The 15,096-nt window shown below is 36.7% G+C and overlaps 1 protein-coding gene across 11 annotated transcripts in view; it reads right to left on the minus strand.

Moving 5' to 3' along the window:
- Nucleotides 1-15,096, minus strand: part of DMD (dystrophin) — a 1,178,400-nt gene that overhangs the window by 129,222 nt on the left and 1,034,082 nt on the right. For all 11 annotated transcript variants that reach the window (XM_010394528.4, XM_019282755.2, XM_019282745.3 and 8 more), the window contains one exon: nucleotides 365-443. In XM_010394528.4, coding sequence (XP_010392830.2) covers nucleotides 365-443 — 79 coding nt within the window. The remainder of the gene's footprint in view (nucleotides 1-364; nucleotides 444-15,096) is intronic.

Genomic DNA, 15,096 nt, shown 5'->3' on the forward strand with positions numbered 1-15,096 from the left:
ACCAAATTTGTGTTGGTTTTGGTTTTGTTTGTTTTTTAAATCCTTTCTGGGTTAAAATAATCAGAAACTCTTTTAAACATAATTTTAATTTGCTAGTCCTAAAAGGGAGCCCCGAAACAATGAAGATAAGCCTGGCAGAGATAGATGTCTGGACAAAGAGACTTGATCATGGCAGATGTTTTCCTTTTACCTTGAACCTGGACAATATGATCTTACTTAACACCCAAGGAAAAAAAAAGAAAACCATTGTAATACAGTCTAAAATAGAAACTCATAACAAGAACAATGAGCATATGGCTAAAAAAAATTCAAATAAATGTGTATGCAAACTGCACAAGAAAATGGGAAATGGGAAATCACTCACTGGTAAGAAAATGCTGGGAAGTAGGGCCAAAATCCCTGTGAGCTTCATGCAGTTGCCTGATGCGCTCATCAATGGCCACCTGTTAAGAGAGGAGAAAAAAAAATGACTCTTTTCTACACAAGAAACAAAGAGAAATTATAGTCAGATATTTTTTTTTATTAATGAACATTCAATGTAAAATTAAGCAGGTTCTGCAACAATTGTAGCCCTTCAGGGTCTAGATGAGATTAAATGTGTCATTGGAAAAAAAGAAAGTAAATAAAAAGTTAGGATTTTGTTGGTCGTCTCCCATCTTAACTGATGCTAGAAGAAGCTGAAAATGAAAAGGCTGATAAATAAAGGTACAGCAAATTGGCCTGACTTTATGTACCTGTAAAGAGTATGACTGCTGCTTGTCTATATTGAAGTCAGAACATCCATCTGTTAATACTTTTCCAAAACTACTTCAGAGTACTTTTGAAAGTACACTATTACAAATCAGCACGTGAAAAGTAATCTCTTTTAATGTGGACAGGATAACCATATTTTAACCAAGTGCTGAAATGAGGTTAACCAAAACAGAGCAGCTGGTACAGATGTTTCCCTGTTCTTTTAATCACTCAAATCATAGCCCTCAACCCTTTCCTTGGAGTAGTCCTTTTAAGAACACGTTCCTAATGTTTTGTTGGGTTGATGTACTGTGTGAGAACAGAGACAATAATTTAGGACTGGTTCTATCTTTACCCTTGAAAATCTCAGTGAAGTGGAGTATTGAGCAAGCAGCCAAAAGGGGGTGGTTGCAATAAGATTCCCTGGTGTATGAGTGACATCTACCTGTCCCTTTATAGCCTATATGCTAGAAAGAATCAATTAAGTTAGACCTAAGAATGGGGTTACATAAAACAAGGAAAAATGCTTTAAAGTAATGATAAATATTTCTGAAATTTAATAAATAAAGTAACTGATAGGAAGCAAGTTCACTCAAATATTGCCTGTAAGAAAAAGTGTTCCATAAACACTGGCAAAGCAGAAAGGAAGAGTGTGTTTGGTGTGTTTTAATTGGCCTAATTGTGAGATACATAACAAGGAAACAAATAGGTTGCACAAGCAAAAAGCAATCCACATTTTAAAACTGTCAGGGAATTTTTTTGGTGGGTGGTAAGAGGGAACTATTGTATAGTAACTGGGCATGATACAGTCAGAAAGGAAAAATAATGATAGAATAAATGAACTATTTGATATGACTGTGCGTGTTTGCCAGATAAACCCCAGACCCCAAAATCTTTTCTAATTAAGCAATAGCAACTTATTGCCAAAGACATTACTTCTTTGCTTACAATTTTAAAACTAACATTATAAGAAAAAATGCCCATTTCCTCTCTTTCCTTAAACCATTTTTCAGGTACTCTTCCTGCAGCTTCCTCCATTTCTATGTCATCTTTTCTCCTCTGGCTTCCCCTTGAATTGCAAGCACAGATGTTCTGTTAAGCAGTGCTTCATACCAGGGACTGACTTTGAGCTTGAGTTCACACCCAATTCACTGCACAGATACAAGCTGGGGAGCTCGGTAAGTGCATAGAAAACTATGAAAGGTCTGCTTCTGGTCATCAGTATAATTAGCTTAAGTACAGAACTGATGTGCTATTACCTTAACCAAGAAATGACCTTTCAATGAAGACTAGAAAGATAATCTTAAACATATATAACCACCTGCAAATAAAAACCACTGGAAAAATGTAATGAAAATGTATATACTCTTTAGAATTGTCTTAAAATTACCTCATAACATACTTATTTTTTTCATTAGGAAATATAGGTTAATAAAGAAATATGTGGCTCCTCTTTTACATTAGTACATACTTTTCATTAAGTCAACTAGCATGGAAAAATTACTTGCTGGCATGAAGAATCCCTAAAGAGAATGGGAACTTTACAAACAGACAGTGAGGAGCAGTGTTTCATATAGGAAAATTCCAACAGCCAAATTGTGGTCAGAAAAGGGCATGGGAACCCTTTAGTGCACATGACCACTGCCAGCACACAGCCTATACAACTTCTGTAAGTGTGCTAAAACTGAGAATTCCAATCCCTTCAAAATATCCAGGTGACCTTCAAACTGCACAAAACTATTAACCTGAAGATTTTTAGCCATATATGTACAGCAAAATAAAATACCTTACACACTTTAGGGTAAACTTTCCAACTGAACAGCTTTGGATGTGAGCCAGGAAATACCTCTGTCTAGAGGTAGATTTTGTCAATACAGAGAAGAATAAAACACTGAGAAATCTTGCATATTCACCAGGAAATATCACCTGAGAGTACAAAACATTATTCCACTTGGCTGCCAGGAAATACCACTTGCTGATGTATTGGCATACTACGTTTTAGGTAAAAGGCAGTAAAAGATGAACTCACTGTTGGTGGTAGAGCAAGAAAGATTATTGCAGTCAGTTTCTATTAATTTTATCAAAACTAACACATAAATGATAAAATAACAGAATTTGAACCCACAATAACTTGGATCATGGTGTATAATAAATACCCACCGAAACAATCCTTGCTTAGACTTACAGAAGAATGTGTCTCTGATCCAATAAAATCAGTTGGATTTGACTTTGTGACTTATGCACCAACAATCTGGAGAAGGAGATTATATCCATATAAGTCTTCATAAATGTTTCATGATTCTTGAAAAAAAATTCTCACTGGCATGTAAAACTGTTTCTTATTTTTCATAAACAAGGCATAGGTAATACCCAAATTTTAAATTTTGTCTTGTTTTTCCTTCAAATCAAGTGAAATAGGCTCCTCCAAAATGAGCACAGACAGTATCCCTTGTATTTTTGTATGCTATGTTCTGAACCAAGAGCAGTTAGAACAAAATGTTGTTGTGAACAGCTAGACCCTTGTGAGAAGAAAACTGCAAAATTTTCAAGCCCATTCAAGCATTCATTTTCCTTTCTTTAAAGGGAAGAATAAATATATACTGTTAATGAAGGGAAAATTCTCTACTGATTTCAGTAGTGTTGGCTTAGCCATGCAAAAAGTGATACTTTAAAGGTACTACTACCAGAATGTAACATGCAGGATCACAGAAAGGGTAAAGTTGGAAGGGACCAGAGTGGTCATCTGGTCCACAATCTCCATGGAATGGGACTGTGGATTTCATTTGGGTGCCTTTTAGGTAAAACTCCACAGTATTTCTCCACAAGAAATGTTACTAATAAAAAAATAAATGGATTTTTAAAAAAGCCAGATATTGCTTTATCAAGATATGAGAATTTGATTTAAACAGATGAAAATATTTTTATATCTAATTTTGACTTAAAAACAAATATCAGAATTTTCTGTAATTGGGATACGTGAACCATTGCTTTTCTTCACTGGGGATACATGCTTGAAAAGACATGCATTTACATTATTTAATCCAATGTTTTACATAATATACAGATCTTCTTTCAATCATAACAAATGAAAGAACCACAGCAGTGCAGTAAATATACTCGAGGCTGAAGATGGTAATATTAAAAATCCTATACTGATTTTAAGTGATAATACATGGTACAGAAACAGCTTCTGCTAAACAAATTGGCAAGTAAAAAAAAAAAGTTATTTAAAGTCCTTCTCCTTTAAAGACTTTGAAAACATTTGATGAAACAAGCTCTGTTTCCCATCACTTGGGTGCAGCCATGTGAACTGAATATATAATCAAGTTCAGATAAACAAATGACAACAATAACAAAAGCAAAGCTCTGTCATGCAGTTGTTAGGAATAGTTTCTAAGTGTTTTACCTAATGTGGGGTTCAACCTTGACAACATTTTTATAACAGCTCCACTGCAGTCAGAATGAGGATTTGATGGATTTGATTTGGGTCTACTACTAAATTCTGGAGGTTTTTTTTGTGGTTTTGTTTTTTAAATTTTTTTGAGGTTTAATGGAGAATATTTTTATGACATATATAAGTGTTTTTTTGTGTTTATGTCCACACTGCAAAGCAGGCCTAGATCAAGAAGGAAACATGAGCTGTTTAATTCTCAGTATTTTCCATGTTCTCAAAAAGTACCCAACAGCAACTGCCCAGGAGCGCTGGAGTTGCTGAGCTGCTCCAAGACGTGCTGCAGGAAGGAACAGCCATCACAGTACTGAAGTTGTGCCTGCAAACAAGGAGTGGCCTCAGCAGAGAGCTATAAAAATGGTCTGTCAATCCATCTATCTTGTCCTCTTGGATCTACCAACACCACAGGGACATAAGAGCCTTGGTCTAGCTGTGGTTAATCCTGCCACAGGCTTGCCCACAGCTTTGATTTTCAACTGAACAAGTTCAGTGGAGGAAATTTCCATGGGGTGCTCAGCTCTGACTGCCAGCTAAACTACTCTGCAATGAGTGGCTGCATGAGCCAAGGTGATGGCTTGGGTGCCTCTCTGTGCTCAGCACCCAAAGAGAATTCACATTCGGTGAACTTGGCAAGGAATTTATTCAAAAAATTACATGAAGGTGTGCGAGTAGAAATTGTTACAACTTTTTTACATGAAACAGCAGAAATGAGATCACTAGTTTAAAAAACTGCTAAATGTGAAGAGTTAAGACAACTGTTGAATGGCTGGGATTCTGAGGAAAAATGGCAAGAAAAGAATAAAAAAAGATTCTCATCTAAACAGCTATATTTAGTGCAGCAGCAAAAGGACACACAATCTCCTTTTTCTTTTTTTTTTTCAAAATTTGCTTCACCAAAAGCTGTTCTCACAAAAAGAGAAGGGCAATTTTCTGTATCAATCAGCATGCATACACACAATACTTATTAAAATAACCCTCCATTAATTTCCCCACCATATTCACAGCATTTCCACAGCCTCCTGACCTTGACTCCAAGCACAGCCAATTTGACTGCATATCAAAGGAAACCGGCTCCTACAAGACCTTCTTTAATGTTGCCCAGCAATTCTCCTCCCAAGAGCTGAAAAGCTTCTTTCTTTGCTCTCACTGACTCAGAGCTGTCAAAGCACTGCGAGGCTGTTCTTCACAAATCAATAAACAGGAAGATCTGATCTGCTGTACTTCTAATAGCTACTGAATTCAGTCACTCACTGCTCCTTGTACATTAGGCGATAAGGATGGATTTAAATAAGCACACTGTGTGCTGTTAATGAGGAACAGCAGGGGAGGAAAGGCAATTGATAGCCATTGTTCCCGGCTGCTGAAGTTCAGGTTTAAGTCTTGACATTTACTGAGTTGAAAAAACAGCTAAGGACAATTAGTTTTCTGGTGAAAAGTTCAGTGTTCTGAAATATTTTGAGAGCGTAAAAATGTGCTTATTTTCCACATTAAAGAAAAAATAGATAAGTACAGTGCTATTTGCATGCATTTACAGCTGTTACAAAGACTAAATTCAAAATTCTGGGTCACGGTGGGACTGTATACTTCAGCAGATTGAAATCTGAGTGACTTCATGCAATTCTCCTTTCAATTAAAAAAAAAAAAATCATAAGAAATAGTAGAATACATGTATTGTACCTTGACAGCTTTTTAAAATTTTCAGATGAAACAAGAGAATAAAATGTAATATAAATTCAGGAAACATCTTAAAGCTTGGGGCACAGAGCTTTAGAAAACAGTAAATAAAAGAATGATCTCCTTGAATTAATATGTCTACTGTGAATAACCAGCCATTGCTTCTTAGGCTTTTGTTTTATAATCCTAAATCTGTGCACTTTGGGCTTTGTGTATTTATGTGCCTGAGGAATGAAAGTTAGGTCTTTAAATAACAAAAACATCCAAATTTGGAGAGAATAAAACAGTTGTAAACCATGTGAAATCTTAAGAACAAACATCTTTAGGAAATAATTCTCTTAGAAAATGTTACTTGTTTTGTTTTGGATAAAAGATTCTCTGTCAGGGTGGCCTCTCATTTGACACCCCCACTGCTCCCATAGAAGCTATCACACAATCTGGTGGAGGTTCTGCAAGGCCTTTCACGTCACTGTATGTTCCTTATGTGTATTCATGCACTTTTGTAGTATATAAAATATTTTATGAAACTGGTATGAGCTGAGCATGGTCTTAGCCTTTTAAAAGTACAAGAAACTGCTGTGCATCCCTTCATTCTGCAGCATTTCTTGACAAAGCTTTCAAATTCTTCACTGCCCAGCCACATTAATTCTTTTTTAATATTGCTTTTTGTATGCAATTTAATCAATATCAACTATTTTTCTGCCAGGTTCCTTGCTATATTCCTTTTGTAGTATACCAAGGAAGTAATTTTACAAATGCTGATATTTAGCATTAATTTTTCTCAATTCAATTATTTTTCTCACAAAGCAGCACAACACCTATTAAAAAGCTTTCAATTTACAATTTACATTAGCTTTAAATTCAAATAAATAAATACCCATAGACACCCCCTAGCAGATTCTAGTCCAAGTGGGCTGTGGATTGCTTGACCACATCTCTGTACTCTTGGACAGTGCCTCTATATTCCTTCCAGGTTACCTGCCCAAGCTTCCTCTTTCTGTGTAGTCCCTTTTTTATGTTTGAGTTTTGCAAAGAGCTCCTTGTTCATGCATGCAGGACTCCTGGCACTTTTGTTGGACTTTCTGCTGCTCAGGATGGACCAGTTTTGAACATTTTAGAAAGTGATCCGTCCTTATCAATGAACTTTCTTGGACCTCTCTTCCTTCCAGGGGTTTATCCTGTGGGATTATTCCAAGCAGATCCCTGAAGAGGACGAAGTCCACTCTCCTGAAGTCCAGGTTGTGTTCTCATGGTCACTGAAGCCAGGAGTGCCTCTGACTTTCATCTACCCAGTGAGCCTTTCCTTGTTTGTGAGTATGGGGTCCAGCAGAGCCTCTGTTTGCACTGGCTCCTCCACCAGTTACGTCAGGAAGTTTCCATCAGTGCTACCAAGGAACTCACTGCACTGCTTCCAACCTGCTGTGTTGTCTCTCTAGCAAATGATCAGGCTGGTCCCCCATGGATGCTATTTCTACTTGCCTGTGAAAGGCCTCAGCCACCTGTTCTGCAGGGTTAGGTGGCCTGCAGCCGATGCCCACCACAGTGTCACCTATGCTCGCCTGCTTCTTAATCCTCACCCTCATGTTCCAAGAGCTCTTTTTCCAGCATATCATTCCTAGTTTAGAGCTCTTCTGTATCTTCTATACATCCCCATAAAATATACACCTTAGAGCTCTGACTGTGCAGACCTATAGATTCAGTGATTTCTCTTCTGCCTTCAGCAGAAAGCTGAAACTATATATACTCTTAGTTCTGTATTGTAAGTGGGGTAGAAGAGAAACTAAAATGTATAGGCGACCCTGAACCTCTGGTAGGTTATTGATGTTAAAATGCATCTAACTTTGATGCAGTTTGACATTTTCAAAGTCAGTGGGAGCTGGGTGCCTGTGACTAGGGAGAGAATGTGTTCTGTGGTAAGTAAAACTGTCTAGTGAGGAGCTCAGCATGGCATATATTCTTCCTGAGAACAAATCTGACTTCTGAGATCAAGGCACCTGCATACCTTCATACTATACGCTTTGAAATGCTTCCACCTTTTTTTTTTTTTTTTTTTTTTTTTTTTTTGGTTAAAACAACATTCTATCTATCCTGCAGGATTATTCATCATCCATATGACTTTTAGGTGGTATTTTGTGGTCATCTCTAGGCACCACAACCAAGACATACATGGATCAGCTGCAGAGAGCCTGAAGGAATTAACAAGAAAGATGGTGACCAGCAGCAGAGGGTTGAGTGAACAATTGCAATCAAAACTGAGGAACAGCAGTCTTACAGAATCAGGGAACAGGGACAAATCTGAAGCAAGTTCTCTTTTTGTATTATGAATATAAAAATTTCTTTTAAAATCTTATTAAATTGTGTAAAAACACAGGAGATTGAGGGGGGGGGTCTGGATTACAAGATATGATAAGGATTATTCATAAGAAAAAAGTCCTGACGTATGATTTCCTAGTTACTGATGTTAAATAACATAAGGAAATAGGAAAAGGCTGAACTATTAATTATGATTAGATTATTACTAAACATTAGTCTTTTTAGGCTGTAACCACCTACTGTTCCTACCCTAACATGGCTGTTTGATAGATCTTTTTAGGCATTTTCTCTTCACTTTTGGGGCATGCACAGAAAATAACATCATGTGTAATGTAGTTACATCTCCTCAATAAACAATGATAAGGACATAAAAAAATGACACCTTCCTGTGGCCTTTTTTATTTACTTTGCTTTTCTGCTAAAAAAATATTATTTCTCTTCACTATAGTTTTTACACTTTTGAAATAGAACTGACTCCTTTCTGCTCTCCTTAAAAATATTTCTAAACAATTTAAAATAAATTCCTTTTTGTACTTCATTTGAAAATGCTCTTAATTAATGTTCCATAATCCATCCCTAAGGTAAAGACATACTCTCTCTTAACAAGATTTTATGGTTGATTTTCTTTTTCCCTGTTTCTCTTTTTTTTTTTCTCTCATTAAACTAATAAAAAATAATAACTTCATGCTGCACTGAAAATAACATTTGTTTCTGAAAGGTCAGGTAATTCACACTGTTTTTGTGCCAAGGGAAATGGTTCTTTGGTGACCTAGGGAACTGTAAGTAGAATGTCACGCAAGGAGTGTTTTATATGTGCCCTAGAACAAATGCCTATGCAATAATCCTGTACTGGTTGAGCATCAGCAGTGAAGATTGTTCTTTTATAGTTCTAGTTACATTCCCTCACTTTCACTGATCTTTCATTTTATTAGTTTTATTGCTCCTTTCCCCCAGATTTGTGAACTTCTAGTGCCATTACTAGCATTAGTTTTGGGAATAGTTGCTCATAAATGCAAGTAAGAATTCTCATAGCCTGGACCTGTATTTAATGCAGGTTACTTCTAAAAGAAACAGAGGCTTCAGTCAGTATAGCCTTTATTCAGCACTACTTTTAGCTGATTACCATTTCAAAGTTTTTTCTTTCACCACCTTCAGCTCCCTTCACTCATTTGCCCTCTGATTCCTCTGGGTTTATCATCCCATCAGTATTCAAGAGACTTTGATGTTCAGTCCTGTCTTTTCCACCATTTCTCCATTCTTGTCTCCTTAATTTGTTGTTGAGCATCTTAATTCACTTTTATAATTTCAATTCACACTCCCAAACCCATGTTGCTATCCTAAATGCAGAGAAAATACATTTTTCATAAATATGTAGTATTTTATCTAATAATGTTTATAAATAAGAGCTGAAGAATTTCTTAGACTGTGCTGCTAAATATGTAATACCAGGCAAAAACATATACAGGGAGGTCTGCATGAGTTTTATCCCTTCTAACTCAGGAGTTGTAAGGTGAGAGAGCTAAAAGCCTTTTCCTCTATCAGAAATGAAGAGAAATATGCATCTCCTGAGACAATTCTGCTCATACTAAGACATACACCCCAGAATAACCCTGTAAAGATAGGTATAAATTTGACTTTTATAGAGCTTAGCTTTCCTGAGTGAGTTTGTGTGCCAAGGAGGAGGACTCTTGGGAAGACTGAAGCATGAAGGAAGAGGGATACAGAAGGCTCAGGAGAAGGTGGAAGGTAAGACAAAAATGTTCTTTTACAGGGGTACACTCTAGGGTAATAATGCACAAAAAGGATTCTACATGCAGCAACCATTGTATTAATCCTGTATCTCTTCTCCTTCGTATTTTCTGCCCTCTCTTTCTTTTCCTCTTTGAGACTGACACCAATAGTGATAAATCTGTTCACTCTAAATAATCCTTAGTCCTAAAACTACCTCAAATACATCATATCTTTGGTTTCCTTTTTAGCTGTGAAGGGTGAAACAAGTACGATGATGTCAATCGGGACAGTTTTATTACAATGTGATCTATTCACATTATTTGTTCGTTTCATCCATATTCTTACATCTGGAAATCTCAAGAGAGTATAATACTCTGTTTCAAGATGACTGAAACTGCTTTCTCAATCAAGTGCTGACATGACATGAAAAGAAAAGCTTCATTTCATGAGATTACTGGCTGGATGGATTAAGCAAACTTTTATTTATTGTACTTGTCCTATGAACATTTTGAAGATGGCCTCTCAGTCTCAAAGTGCTCAATTCTTTTGCAGAATGTTCCATACTCCAGCAGCTGCTCAAGCTTGGGAGCAACCATATGACCAGTGCTTGATGCTCCCTGTTATCTGGCACTTCTCTGAATACTGCTACAGCTCCTGATTTTGCACAAAAGCCTCTTTTTCTCCCTGGGGAAGACATGCATATATCACACTGAAGATAATAAAATTACTCCAGGCAAATAACTGTTCAAATGGGAGCAAAAGCTGGTAGGATTGATATTGTGCTGATTGAAGATAATAGCAACACTCCTATAATAGTGTGATATGACTTGTGAGAGGAGCTGCCTTCATTCTGCAGCTGACCAAAATCCATGTATTTATCCTTTCTAATCTGTGAATAAATTCAATTGACATGAAAGCAAAATCTAAGTTATATATAGCCCATACCACTAAACCCCAATGTTAAAAAACTCTAATTTAAGTTGGAAGATAGTCTCGGGTTTCCAGTTTATTCTATTTGAGAAGAAAAGGTGCTTATAACAAACAAATAAATAATGCTACACCACATCTTTACAAAGGATGTAGAATGGTACATAGTGAAGGTTAAGAGCTATCCTGGCATGAAGGTTCACAGTGTATGCATGCATTCAAGAAAAACATCACTTTATGTGTGTCAAAAAACTCCATTATCATATATTGCACTTGGTAAGTGCCATAAATTTTGTGCAAGTAATTCCAGTAATGTTATTATGCAGTTTTCATCTTAAATCTGTTTTCATTAGCCCTCTCTTTGAAAAGCTGAATACCCTATTTACCACTGTCAATCTGTAAAGATCTCAGATGAAGGTAAAATCTTTGAAAATGGTTTTGTTCAACCCCCCAATTTATCCACATCACAGATTCAGATCCTCCCATGAGCAGAGAGGGAGGGCTCTTCCTTCCCAGTGGAACAAAGATCCAAGGTGCAACCCCTCAGGAGGGGTGGAATTAAAACAAAGACATTTTATGTTTCCAGGAAAGCTGTAACTGGTCTGCACTGACTATTGCTTTTTCAAAGACTTCATATTGGTGCAAACATTAAACATACCTTTTTTGAATACCAGTTAAAAAATGAATGAAACAAATTTGTGCATAACTATCATGGTAGAGTTGTTAAAATATATTTATCATCTGCACAGCTTCAAACATGAGAAATAACATTTCACCCCCAGAGAATACACCACATTATGAAAAATGTTTTTGTTGTTTATTATTGAATGCCATAAAAGCCTCTCTGAAGTTTGCCAGCTTATTTTCACAGCTATCTGTATTTTATAACTTTCCCCGCCAAATGAATTATTTCTGTTTATGCTTGCCTTACTACTCATCTGTTTCTAAGAGCAGAGAACCAGGAAATTCTAAGAATAGGAGAGATTTTGGAGAATTTATACAGTAAGAAAGATGGAGATCCTGAGATGAAGTGCCACTGAGGGGGAGTGCAATTCAAGTTTGTGAAACAAGGAGTAAGAATACGAGAGAAACAAGGACAAGATTTCCAACACAGGCTGAAGCCAGACTCAAAACCTGAATTTGCAGTGTCTGTATAGCAGCACCATATAATCCACTGACAGGCAGTTTAATTGGCAGCTATAAAACTTTAATTTACTAAGTCAGAAACTCTTTCTGAATGTCTAACTTACAAGCTATCGTTATCACAGTGGCAGTTTGACACATGCCCTTCAAGCTAGGCAAATAAAGGAAAGAATTTTGAAAAAATATTGTTTATGAAAGACTTAACTATGAAGGACATGCTCAAGAAAGGACTCCACAAGACTAAAAAAAATTAAATCAACATGGTCTCATAACTCATAAAACTTAAGAGTGATGTCTATGAACATCCTCATTATTTATATAAAATACCTTTAAAAAGCAGTGAAAGAGCATCTCAAAACCATATGGACAGCTTAAGAAACAAGGACAGACTTGGTTCCTTCAGCAAAACTGACACTGAAGCTTCTAATGCTAGAAGATCAGATGACATATTTTTATATAAAATTTAATTAACACTTCTGAGATTGAAATTTATTCTCAGGGGTTATAGAAGGTAAGAAACCCACCCAAGGCAACACCATCAGTATATGACAGTGGCAGGTCCCTCTTGGAGCTGGCTGGTGTTGGCTCTGTCAGACGTGGGGGAAGCTTCTGGCAGCTTCTCACAGAAGATGGAGTGACTGATTTCTCCTTGTCTTTATTTTGACCCACGAGCCATTATAATACCCACTGCACTTTTCCCTGCTGAGGAGGTGACTGACAGAGCAGCTTAGGGGGGCACCTGGCATCCAGCCAGGGTCAACCTACAGGAATACATCAGGATGGCTAGGATTTCTAAAGAAATCTGAAGGCAAAAATAAATTTATGTAAGCTTTTTGACAAATTGTGTCAAATAAAAATAATCAGATCATCTGTAAAAAGCAACTGAAATCATGTTTGTTCAATATACCATTTACTGCAATGAATTTATACATTTGAATGAGATATACAGAGGAATTTCAAGCTGCGCTGAGTCTTGTGTAACTTTATTTAGAAAGGAATAATTTACAATCAGAAGTTTACAAATGGAAAATACAAAGATTTGACTGGGAGCTTTTGTGTTCACCTTTTTTAACTTATTGAAAACCCCATGGAATAAAATTCTGGATGTTGAGCCATTTAAGTCTGAAATCTTTCCATCCTAGTGTGTTAGCTATTCTCTGACCATTCTGAATCAATAATGTCAGTCCTTATTTTTAGTATTATGTAGATGAAATTGGCCATACAAATTTTGTTAGTCCATTTATAATTTTACTCATACTCTTTGCCTATTAATATAATTTAGTTACATACTTTAATTCTCTTATTCCTACTTAAATTTATCTCTTAAAAAAAATAAAATCTCTCTGTAGGAAGTTCCCTTTCCTTCTCTTTCTATCATTAGAACTCACTCTCTGCAGACCCTCTTATGTCTTGTCTTTCCTACCCTGAATGTCTTTGCACAACCTCCATAGTCTTCCCTCACAGTCTCAGGAAAAAAACAAAACTCTTATCCAACCAAACCTAAGACAGAAGGCATTATTTAGACTATTCAGTCAGTAACTCCACTGTACAGTAAGATTCCTCTGAACAAACAAGTGCTTTGATTACATACTGCTGGAATAGCAAAGCTGGCCTGCAGTTGTATGTCCATAACTGCTTTCTGGCTGCAGAAGCCAGATTCCACTCTGATGATCTGTAATTGCTTTTGACTGGGTAGTTTTTATCCTCTACAGTTGCCAGCAGTGGCAGACATGACGCTGTAAGGTAGCTACAAATCCCAAAGTAACTTTCCAAACTACAGTTTGAGAAACCAGTAGAAGAGCTGGGGAACTGACCAGGGTGCAGTGGGAATGATAAAACTTGACTTTCCAAGCCTACAAGTATTTTAGAGAAAAACATCCACAGTTGATTTTGAAATACATGTCCTTGTAGACCATTCCATGGCATTTCCCCAAGGAAATACACTCTATCAGAGTGTTTCTAGTTCAGCTGTCCATGTCATTTCACTGTCTTATTATTTAGCATTTGTCTTGTACAAGAGAAAACAATGATGACAATCAGGGAGGAAAAAAGGAGAAAAAAGCAACAGCTGAGAAACCAAGAGTACAGATCTTGTACTGTTAATGTTTATCATATGAGAGAACAACTGGCAGGATCATGTATCTTAAGGGTGCAGAATTTGGTTAAAGAAAAATACAACTTCACAGGCTCATATGAGCAAAATGTACTGATTTCTTTATAGTTCAGATTCTTTTGAAGGATAAATTTGCAAAGCAATGCATATAATACTTAGAGACATAACTCCTTTCTGCTGTGACTCCCACTTCCAATATCAGTAAGTTCCCTCACCTCCCATTTTGCTTCTCCTCCTCACCACTACCAATTTCCTAATAAGTTCTGCTTGGGCTCCTGTTGTTTCCTTCATACTATCACATCCTGCGTGTTTTAAGTTACTCTTCAGAGTTTGAGAGTCCTATTTTTTCTTGTCCTGCCTTCTGTGTTTTCTTCCTTTGTCACCTAGCAGTCATCCCCCCATCCCTGGAAACATTCAAGGTCAGGTTTTTCAGGGCTCTGAGCAGCTGTATTTAGTGGAAGATGTCCCTGCTCACTGCAGGGGGTCTGGAGGAGATGATTTTCAAATAACTCCTCCAACTCAAAACATTCTATGATTCTATACCCTTCAGATTTCCAAAGTGCACTGCCTGAACTGCCTCATAGCAAGATTGTTCCCCATATTCTTTAAAAAGTGTGGCCAAAAGTAAAGCTGAAAAAAGTTATTAGAATCTCTGTTATGGCAGCAATTTACAGGTCAGGCTTCTTAAAAATTTACTTTTCTGCCCACTCCTGTTCACTTTTCTTTTCAAACAGAAAAATTGGAAATTGGCCTGGTTTCTGTATTGATTCAAAATAAAAATCATGGCAACTTGTCTTGTTGTTGTTGTTGTTACCTGAAATACTTTCCATGAAACTGGTAAATCCTTCAAAGTCTATACAGAGGTACTTGTTGGATTTAAATTCATTTCACAGGGTTTTTTTCCCAGATAACCATCTGTGTGTCTGTTGTGATAGCCTAGTACTGCAAGAATAAATTATACACCTGCTTGTCAGCTCTCAAACATATTTTTGTTTCCCTTGTTGTCAGAAAA

Source organism: Corvus cornix, chromosome 1 (genome assembly GCF_000738735.6).
Source record: "Corvus cornix cornix isolate S_Up_H32 chromosome 1, ASM73873v5, whole genome shotgun sequence".
NCBI classification, from domain to species: domain Eukaryota; kingdom Metazoa; phylum Chordata; class Aves; order Passeriformes; family Corvidae; genus Corvus; species Corvus cornix.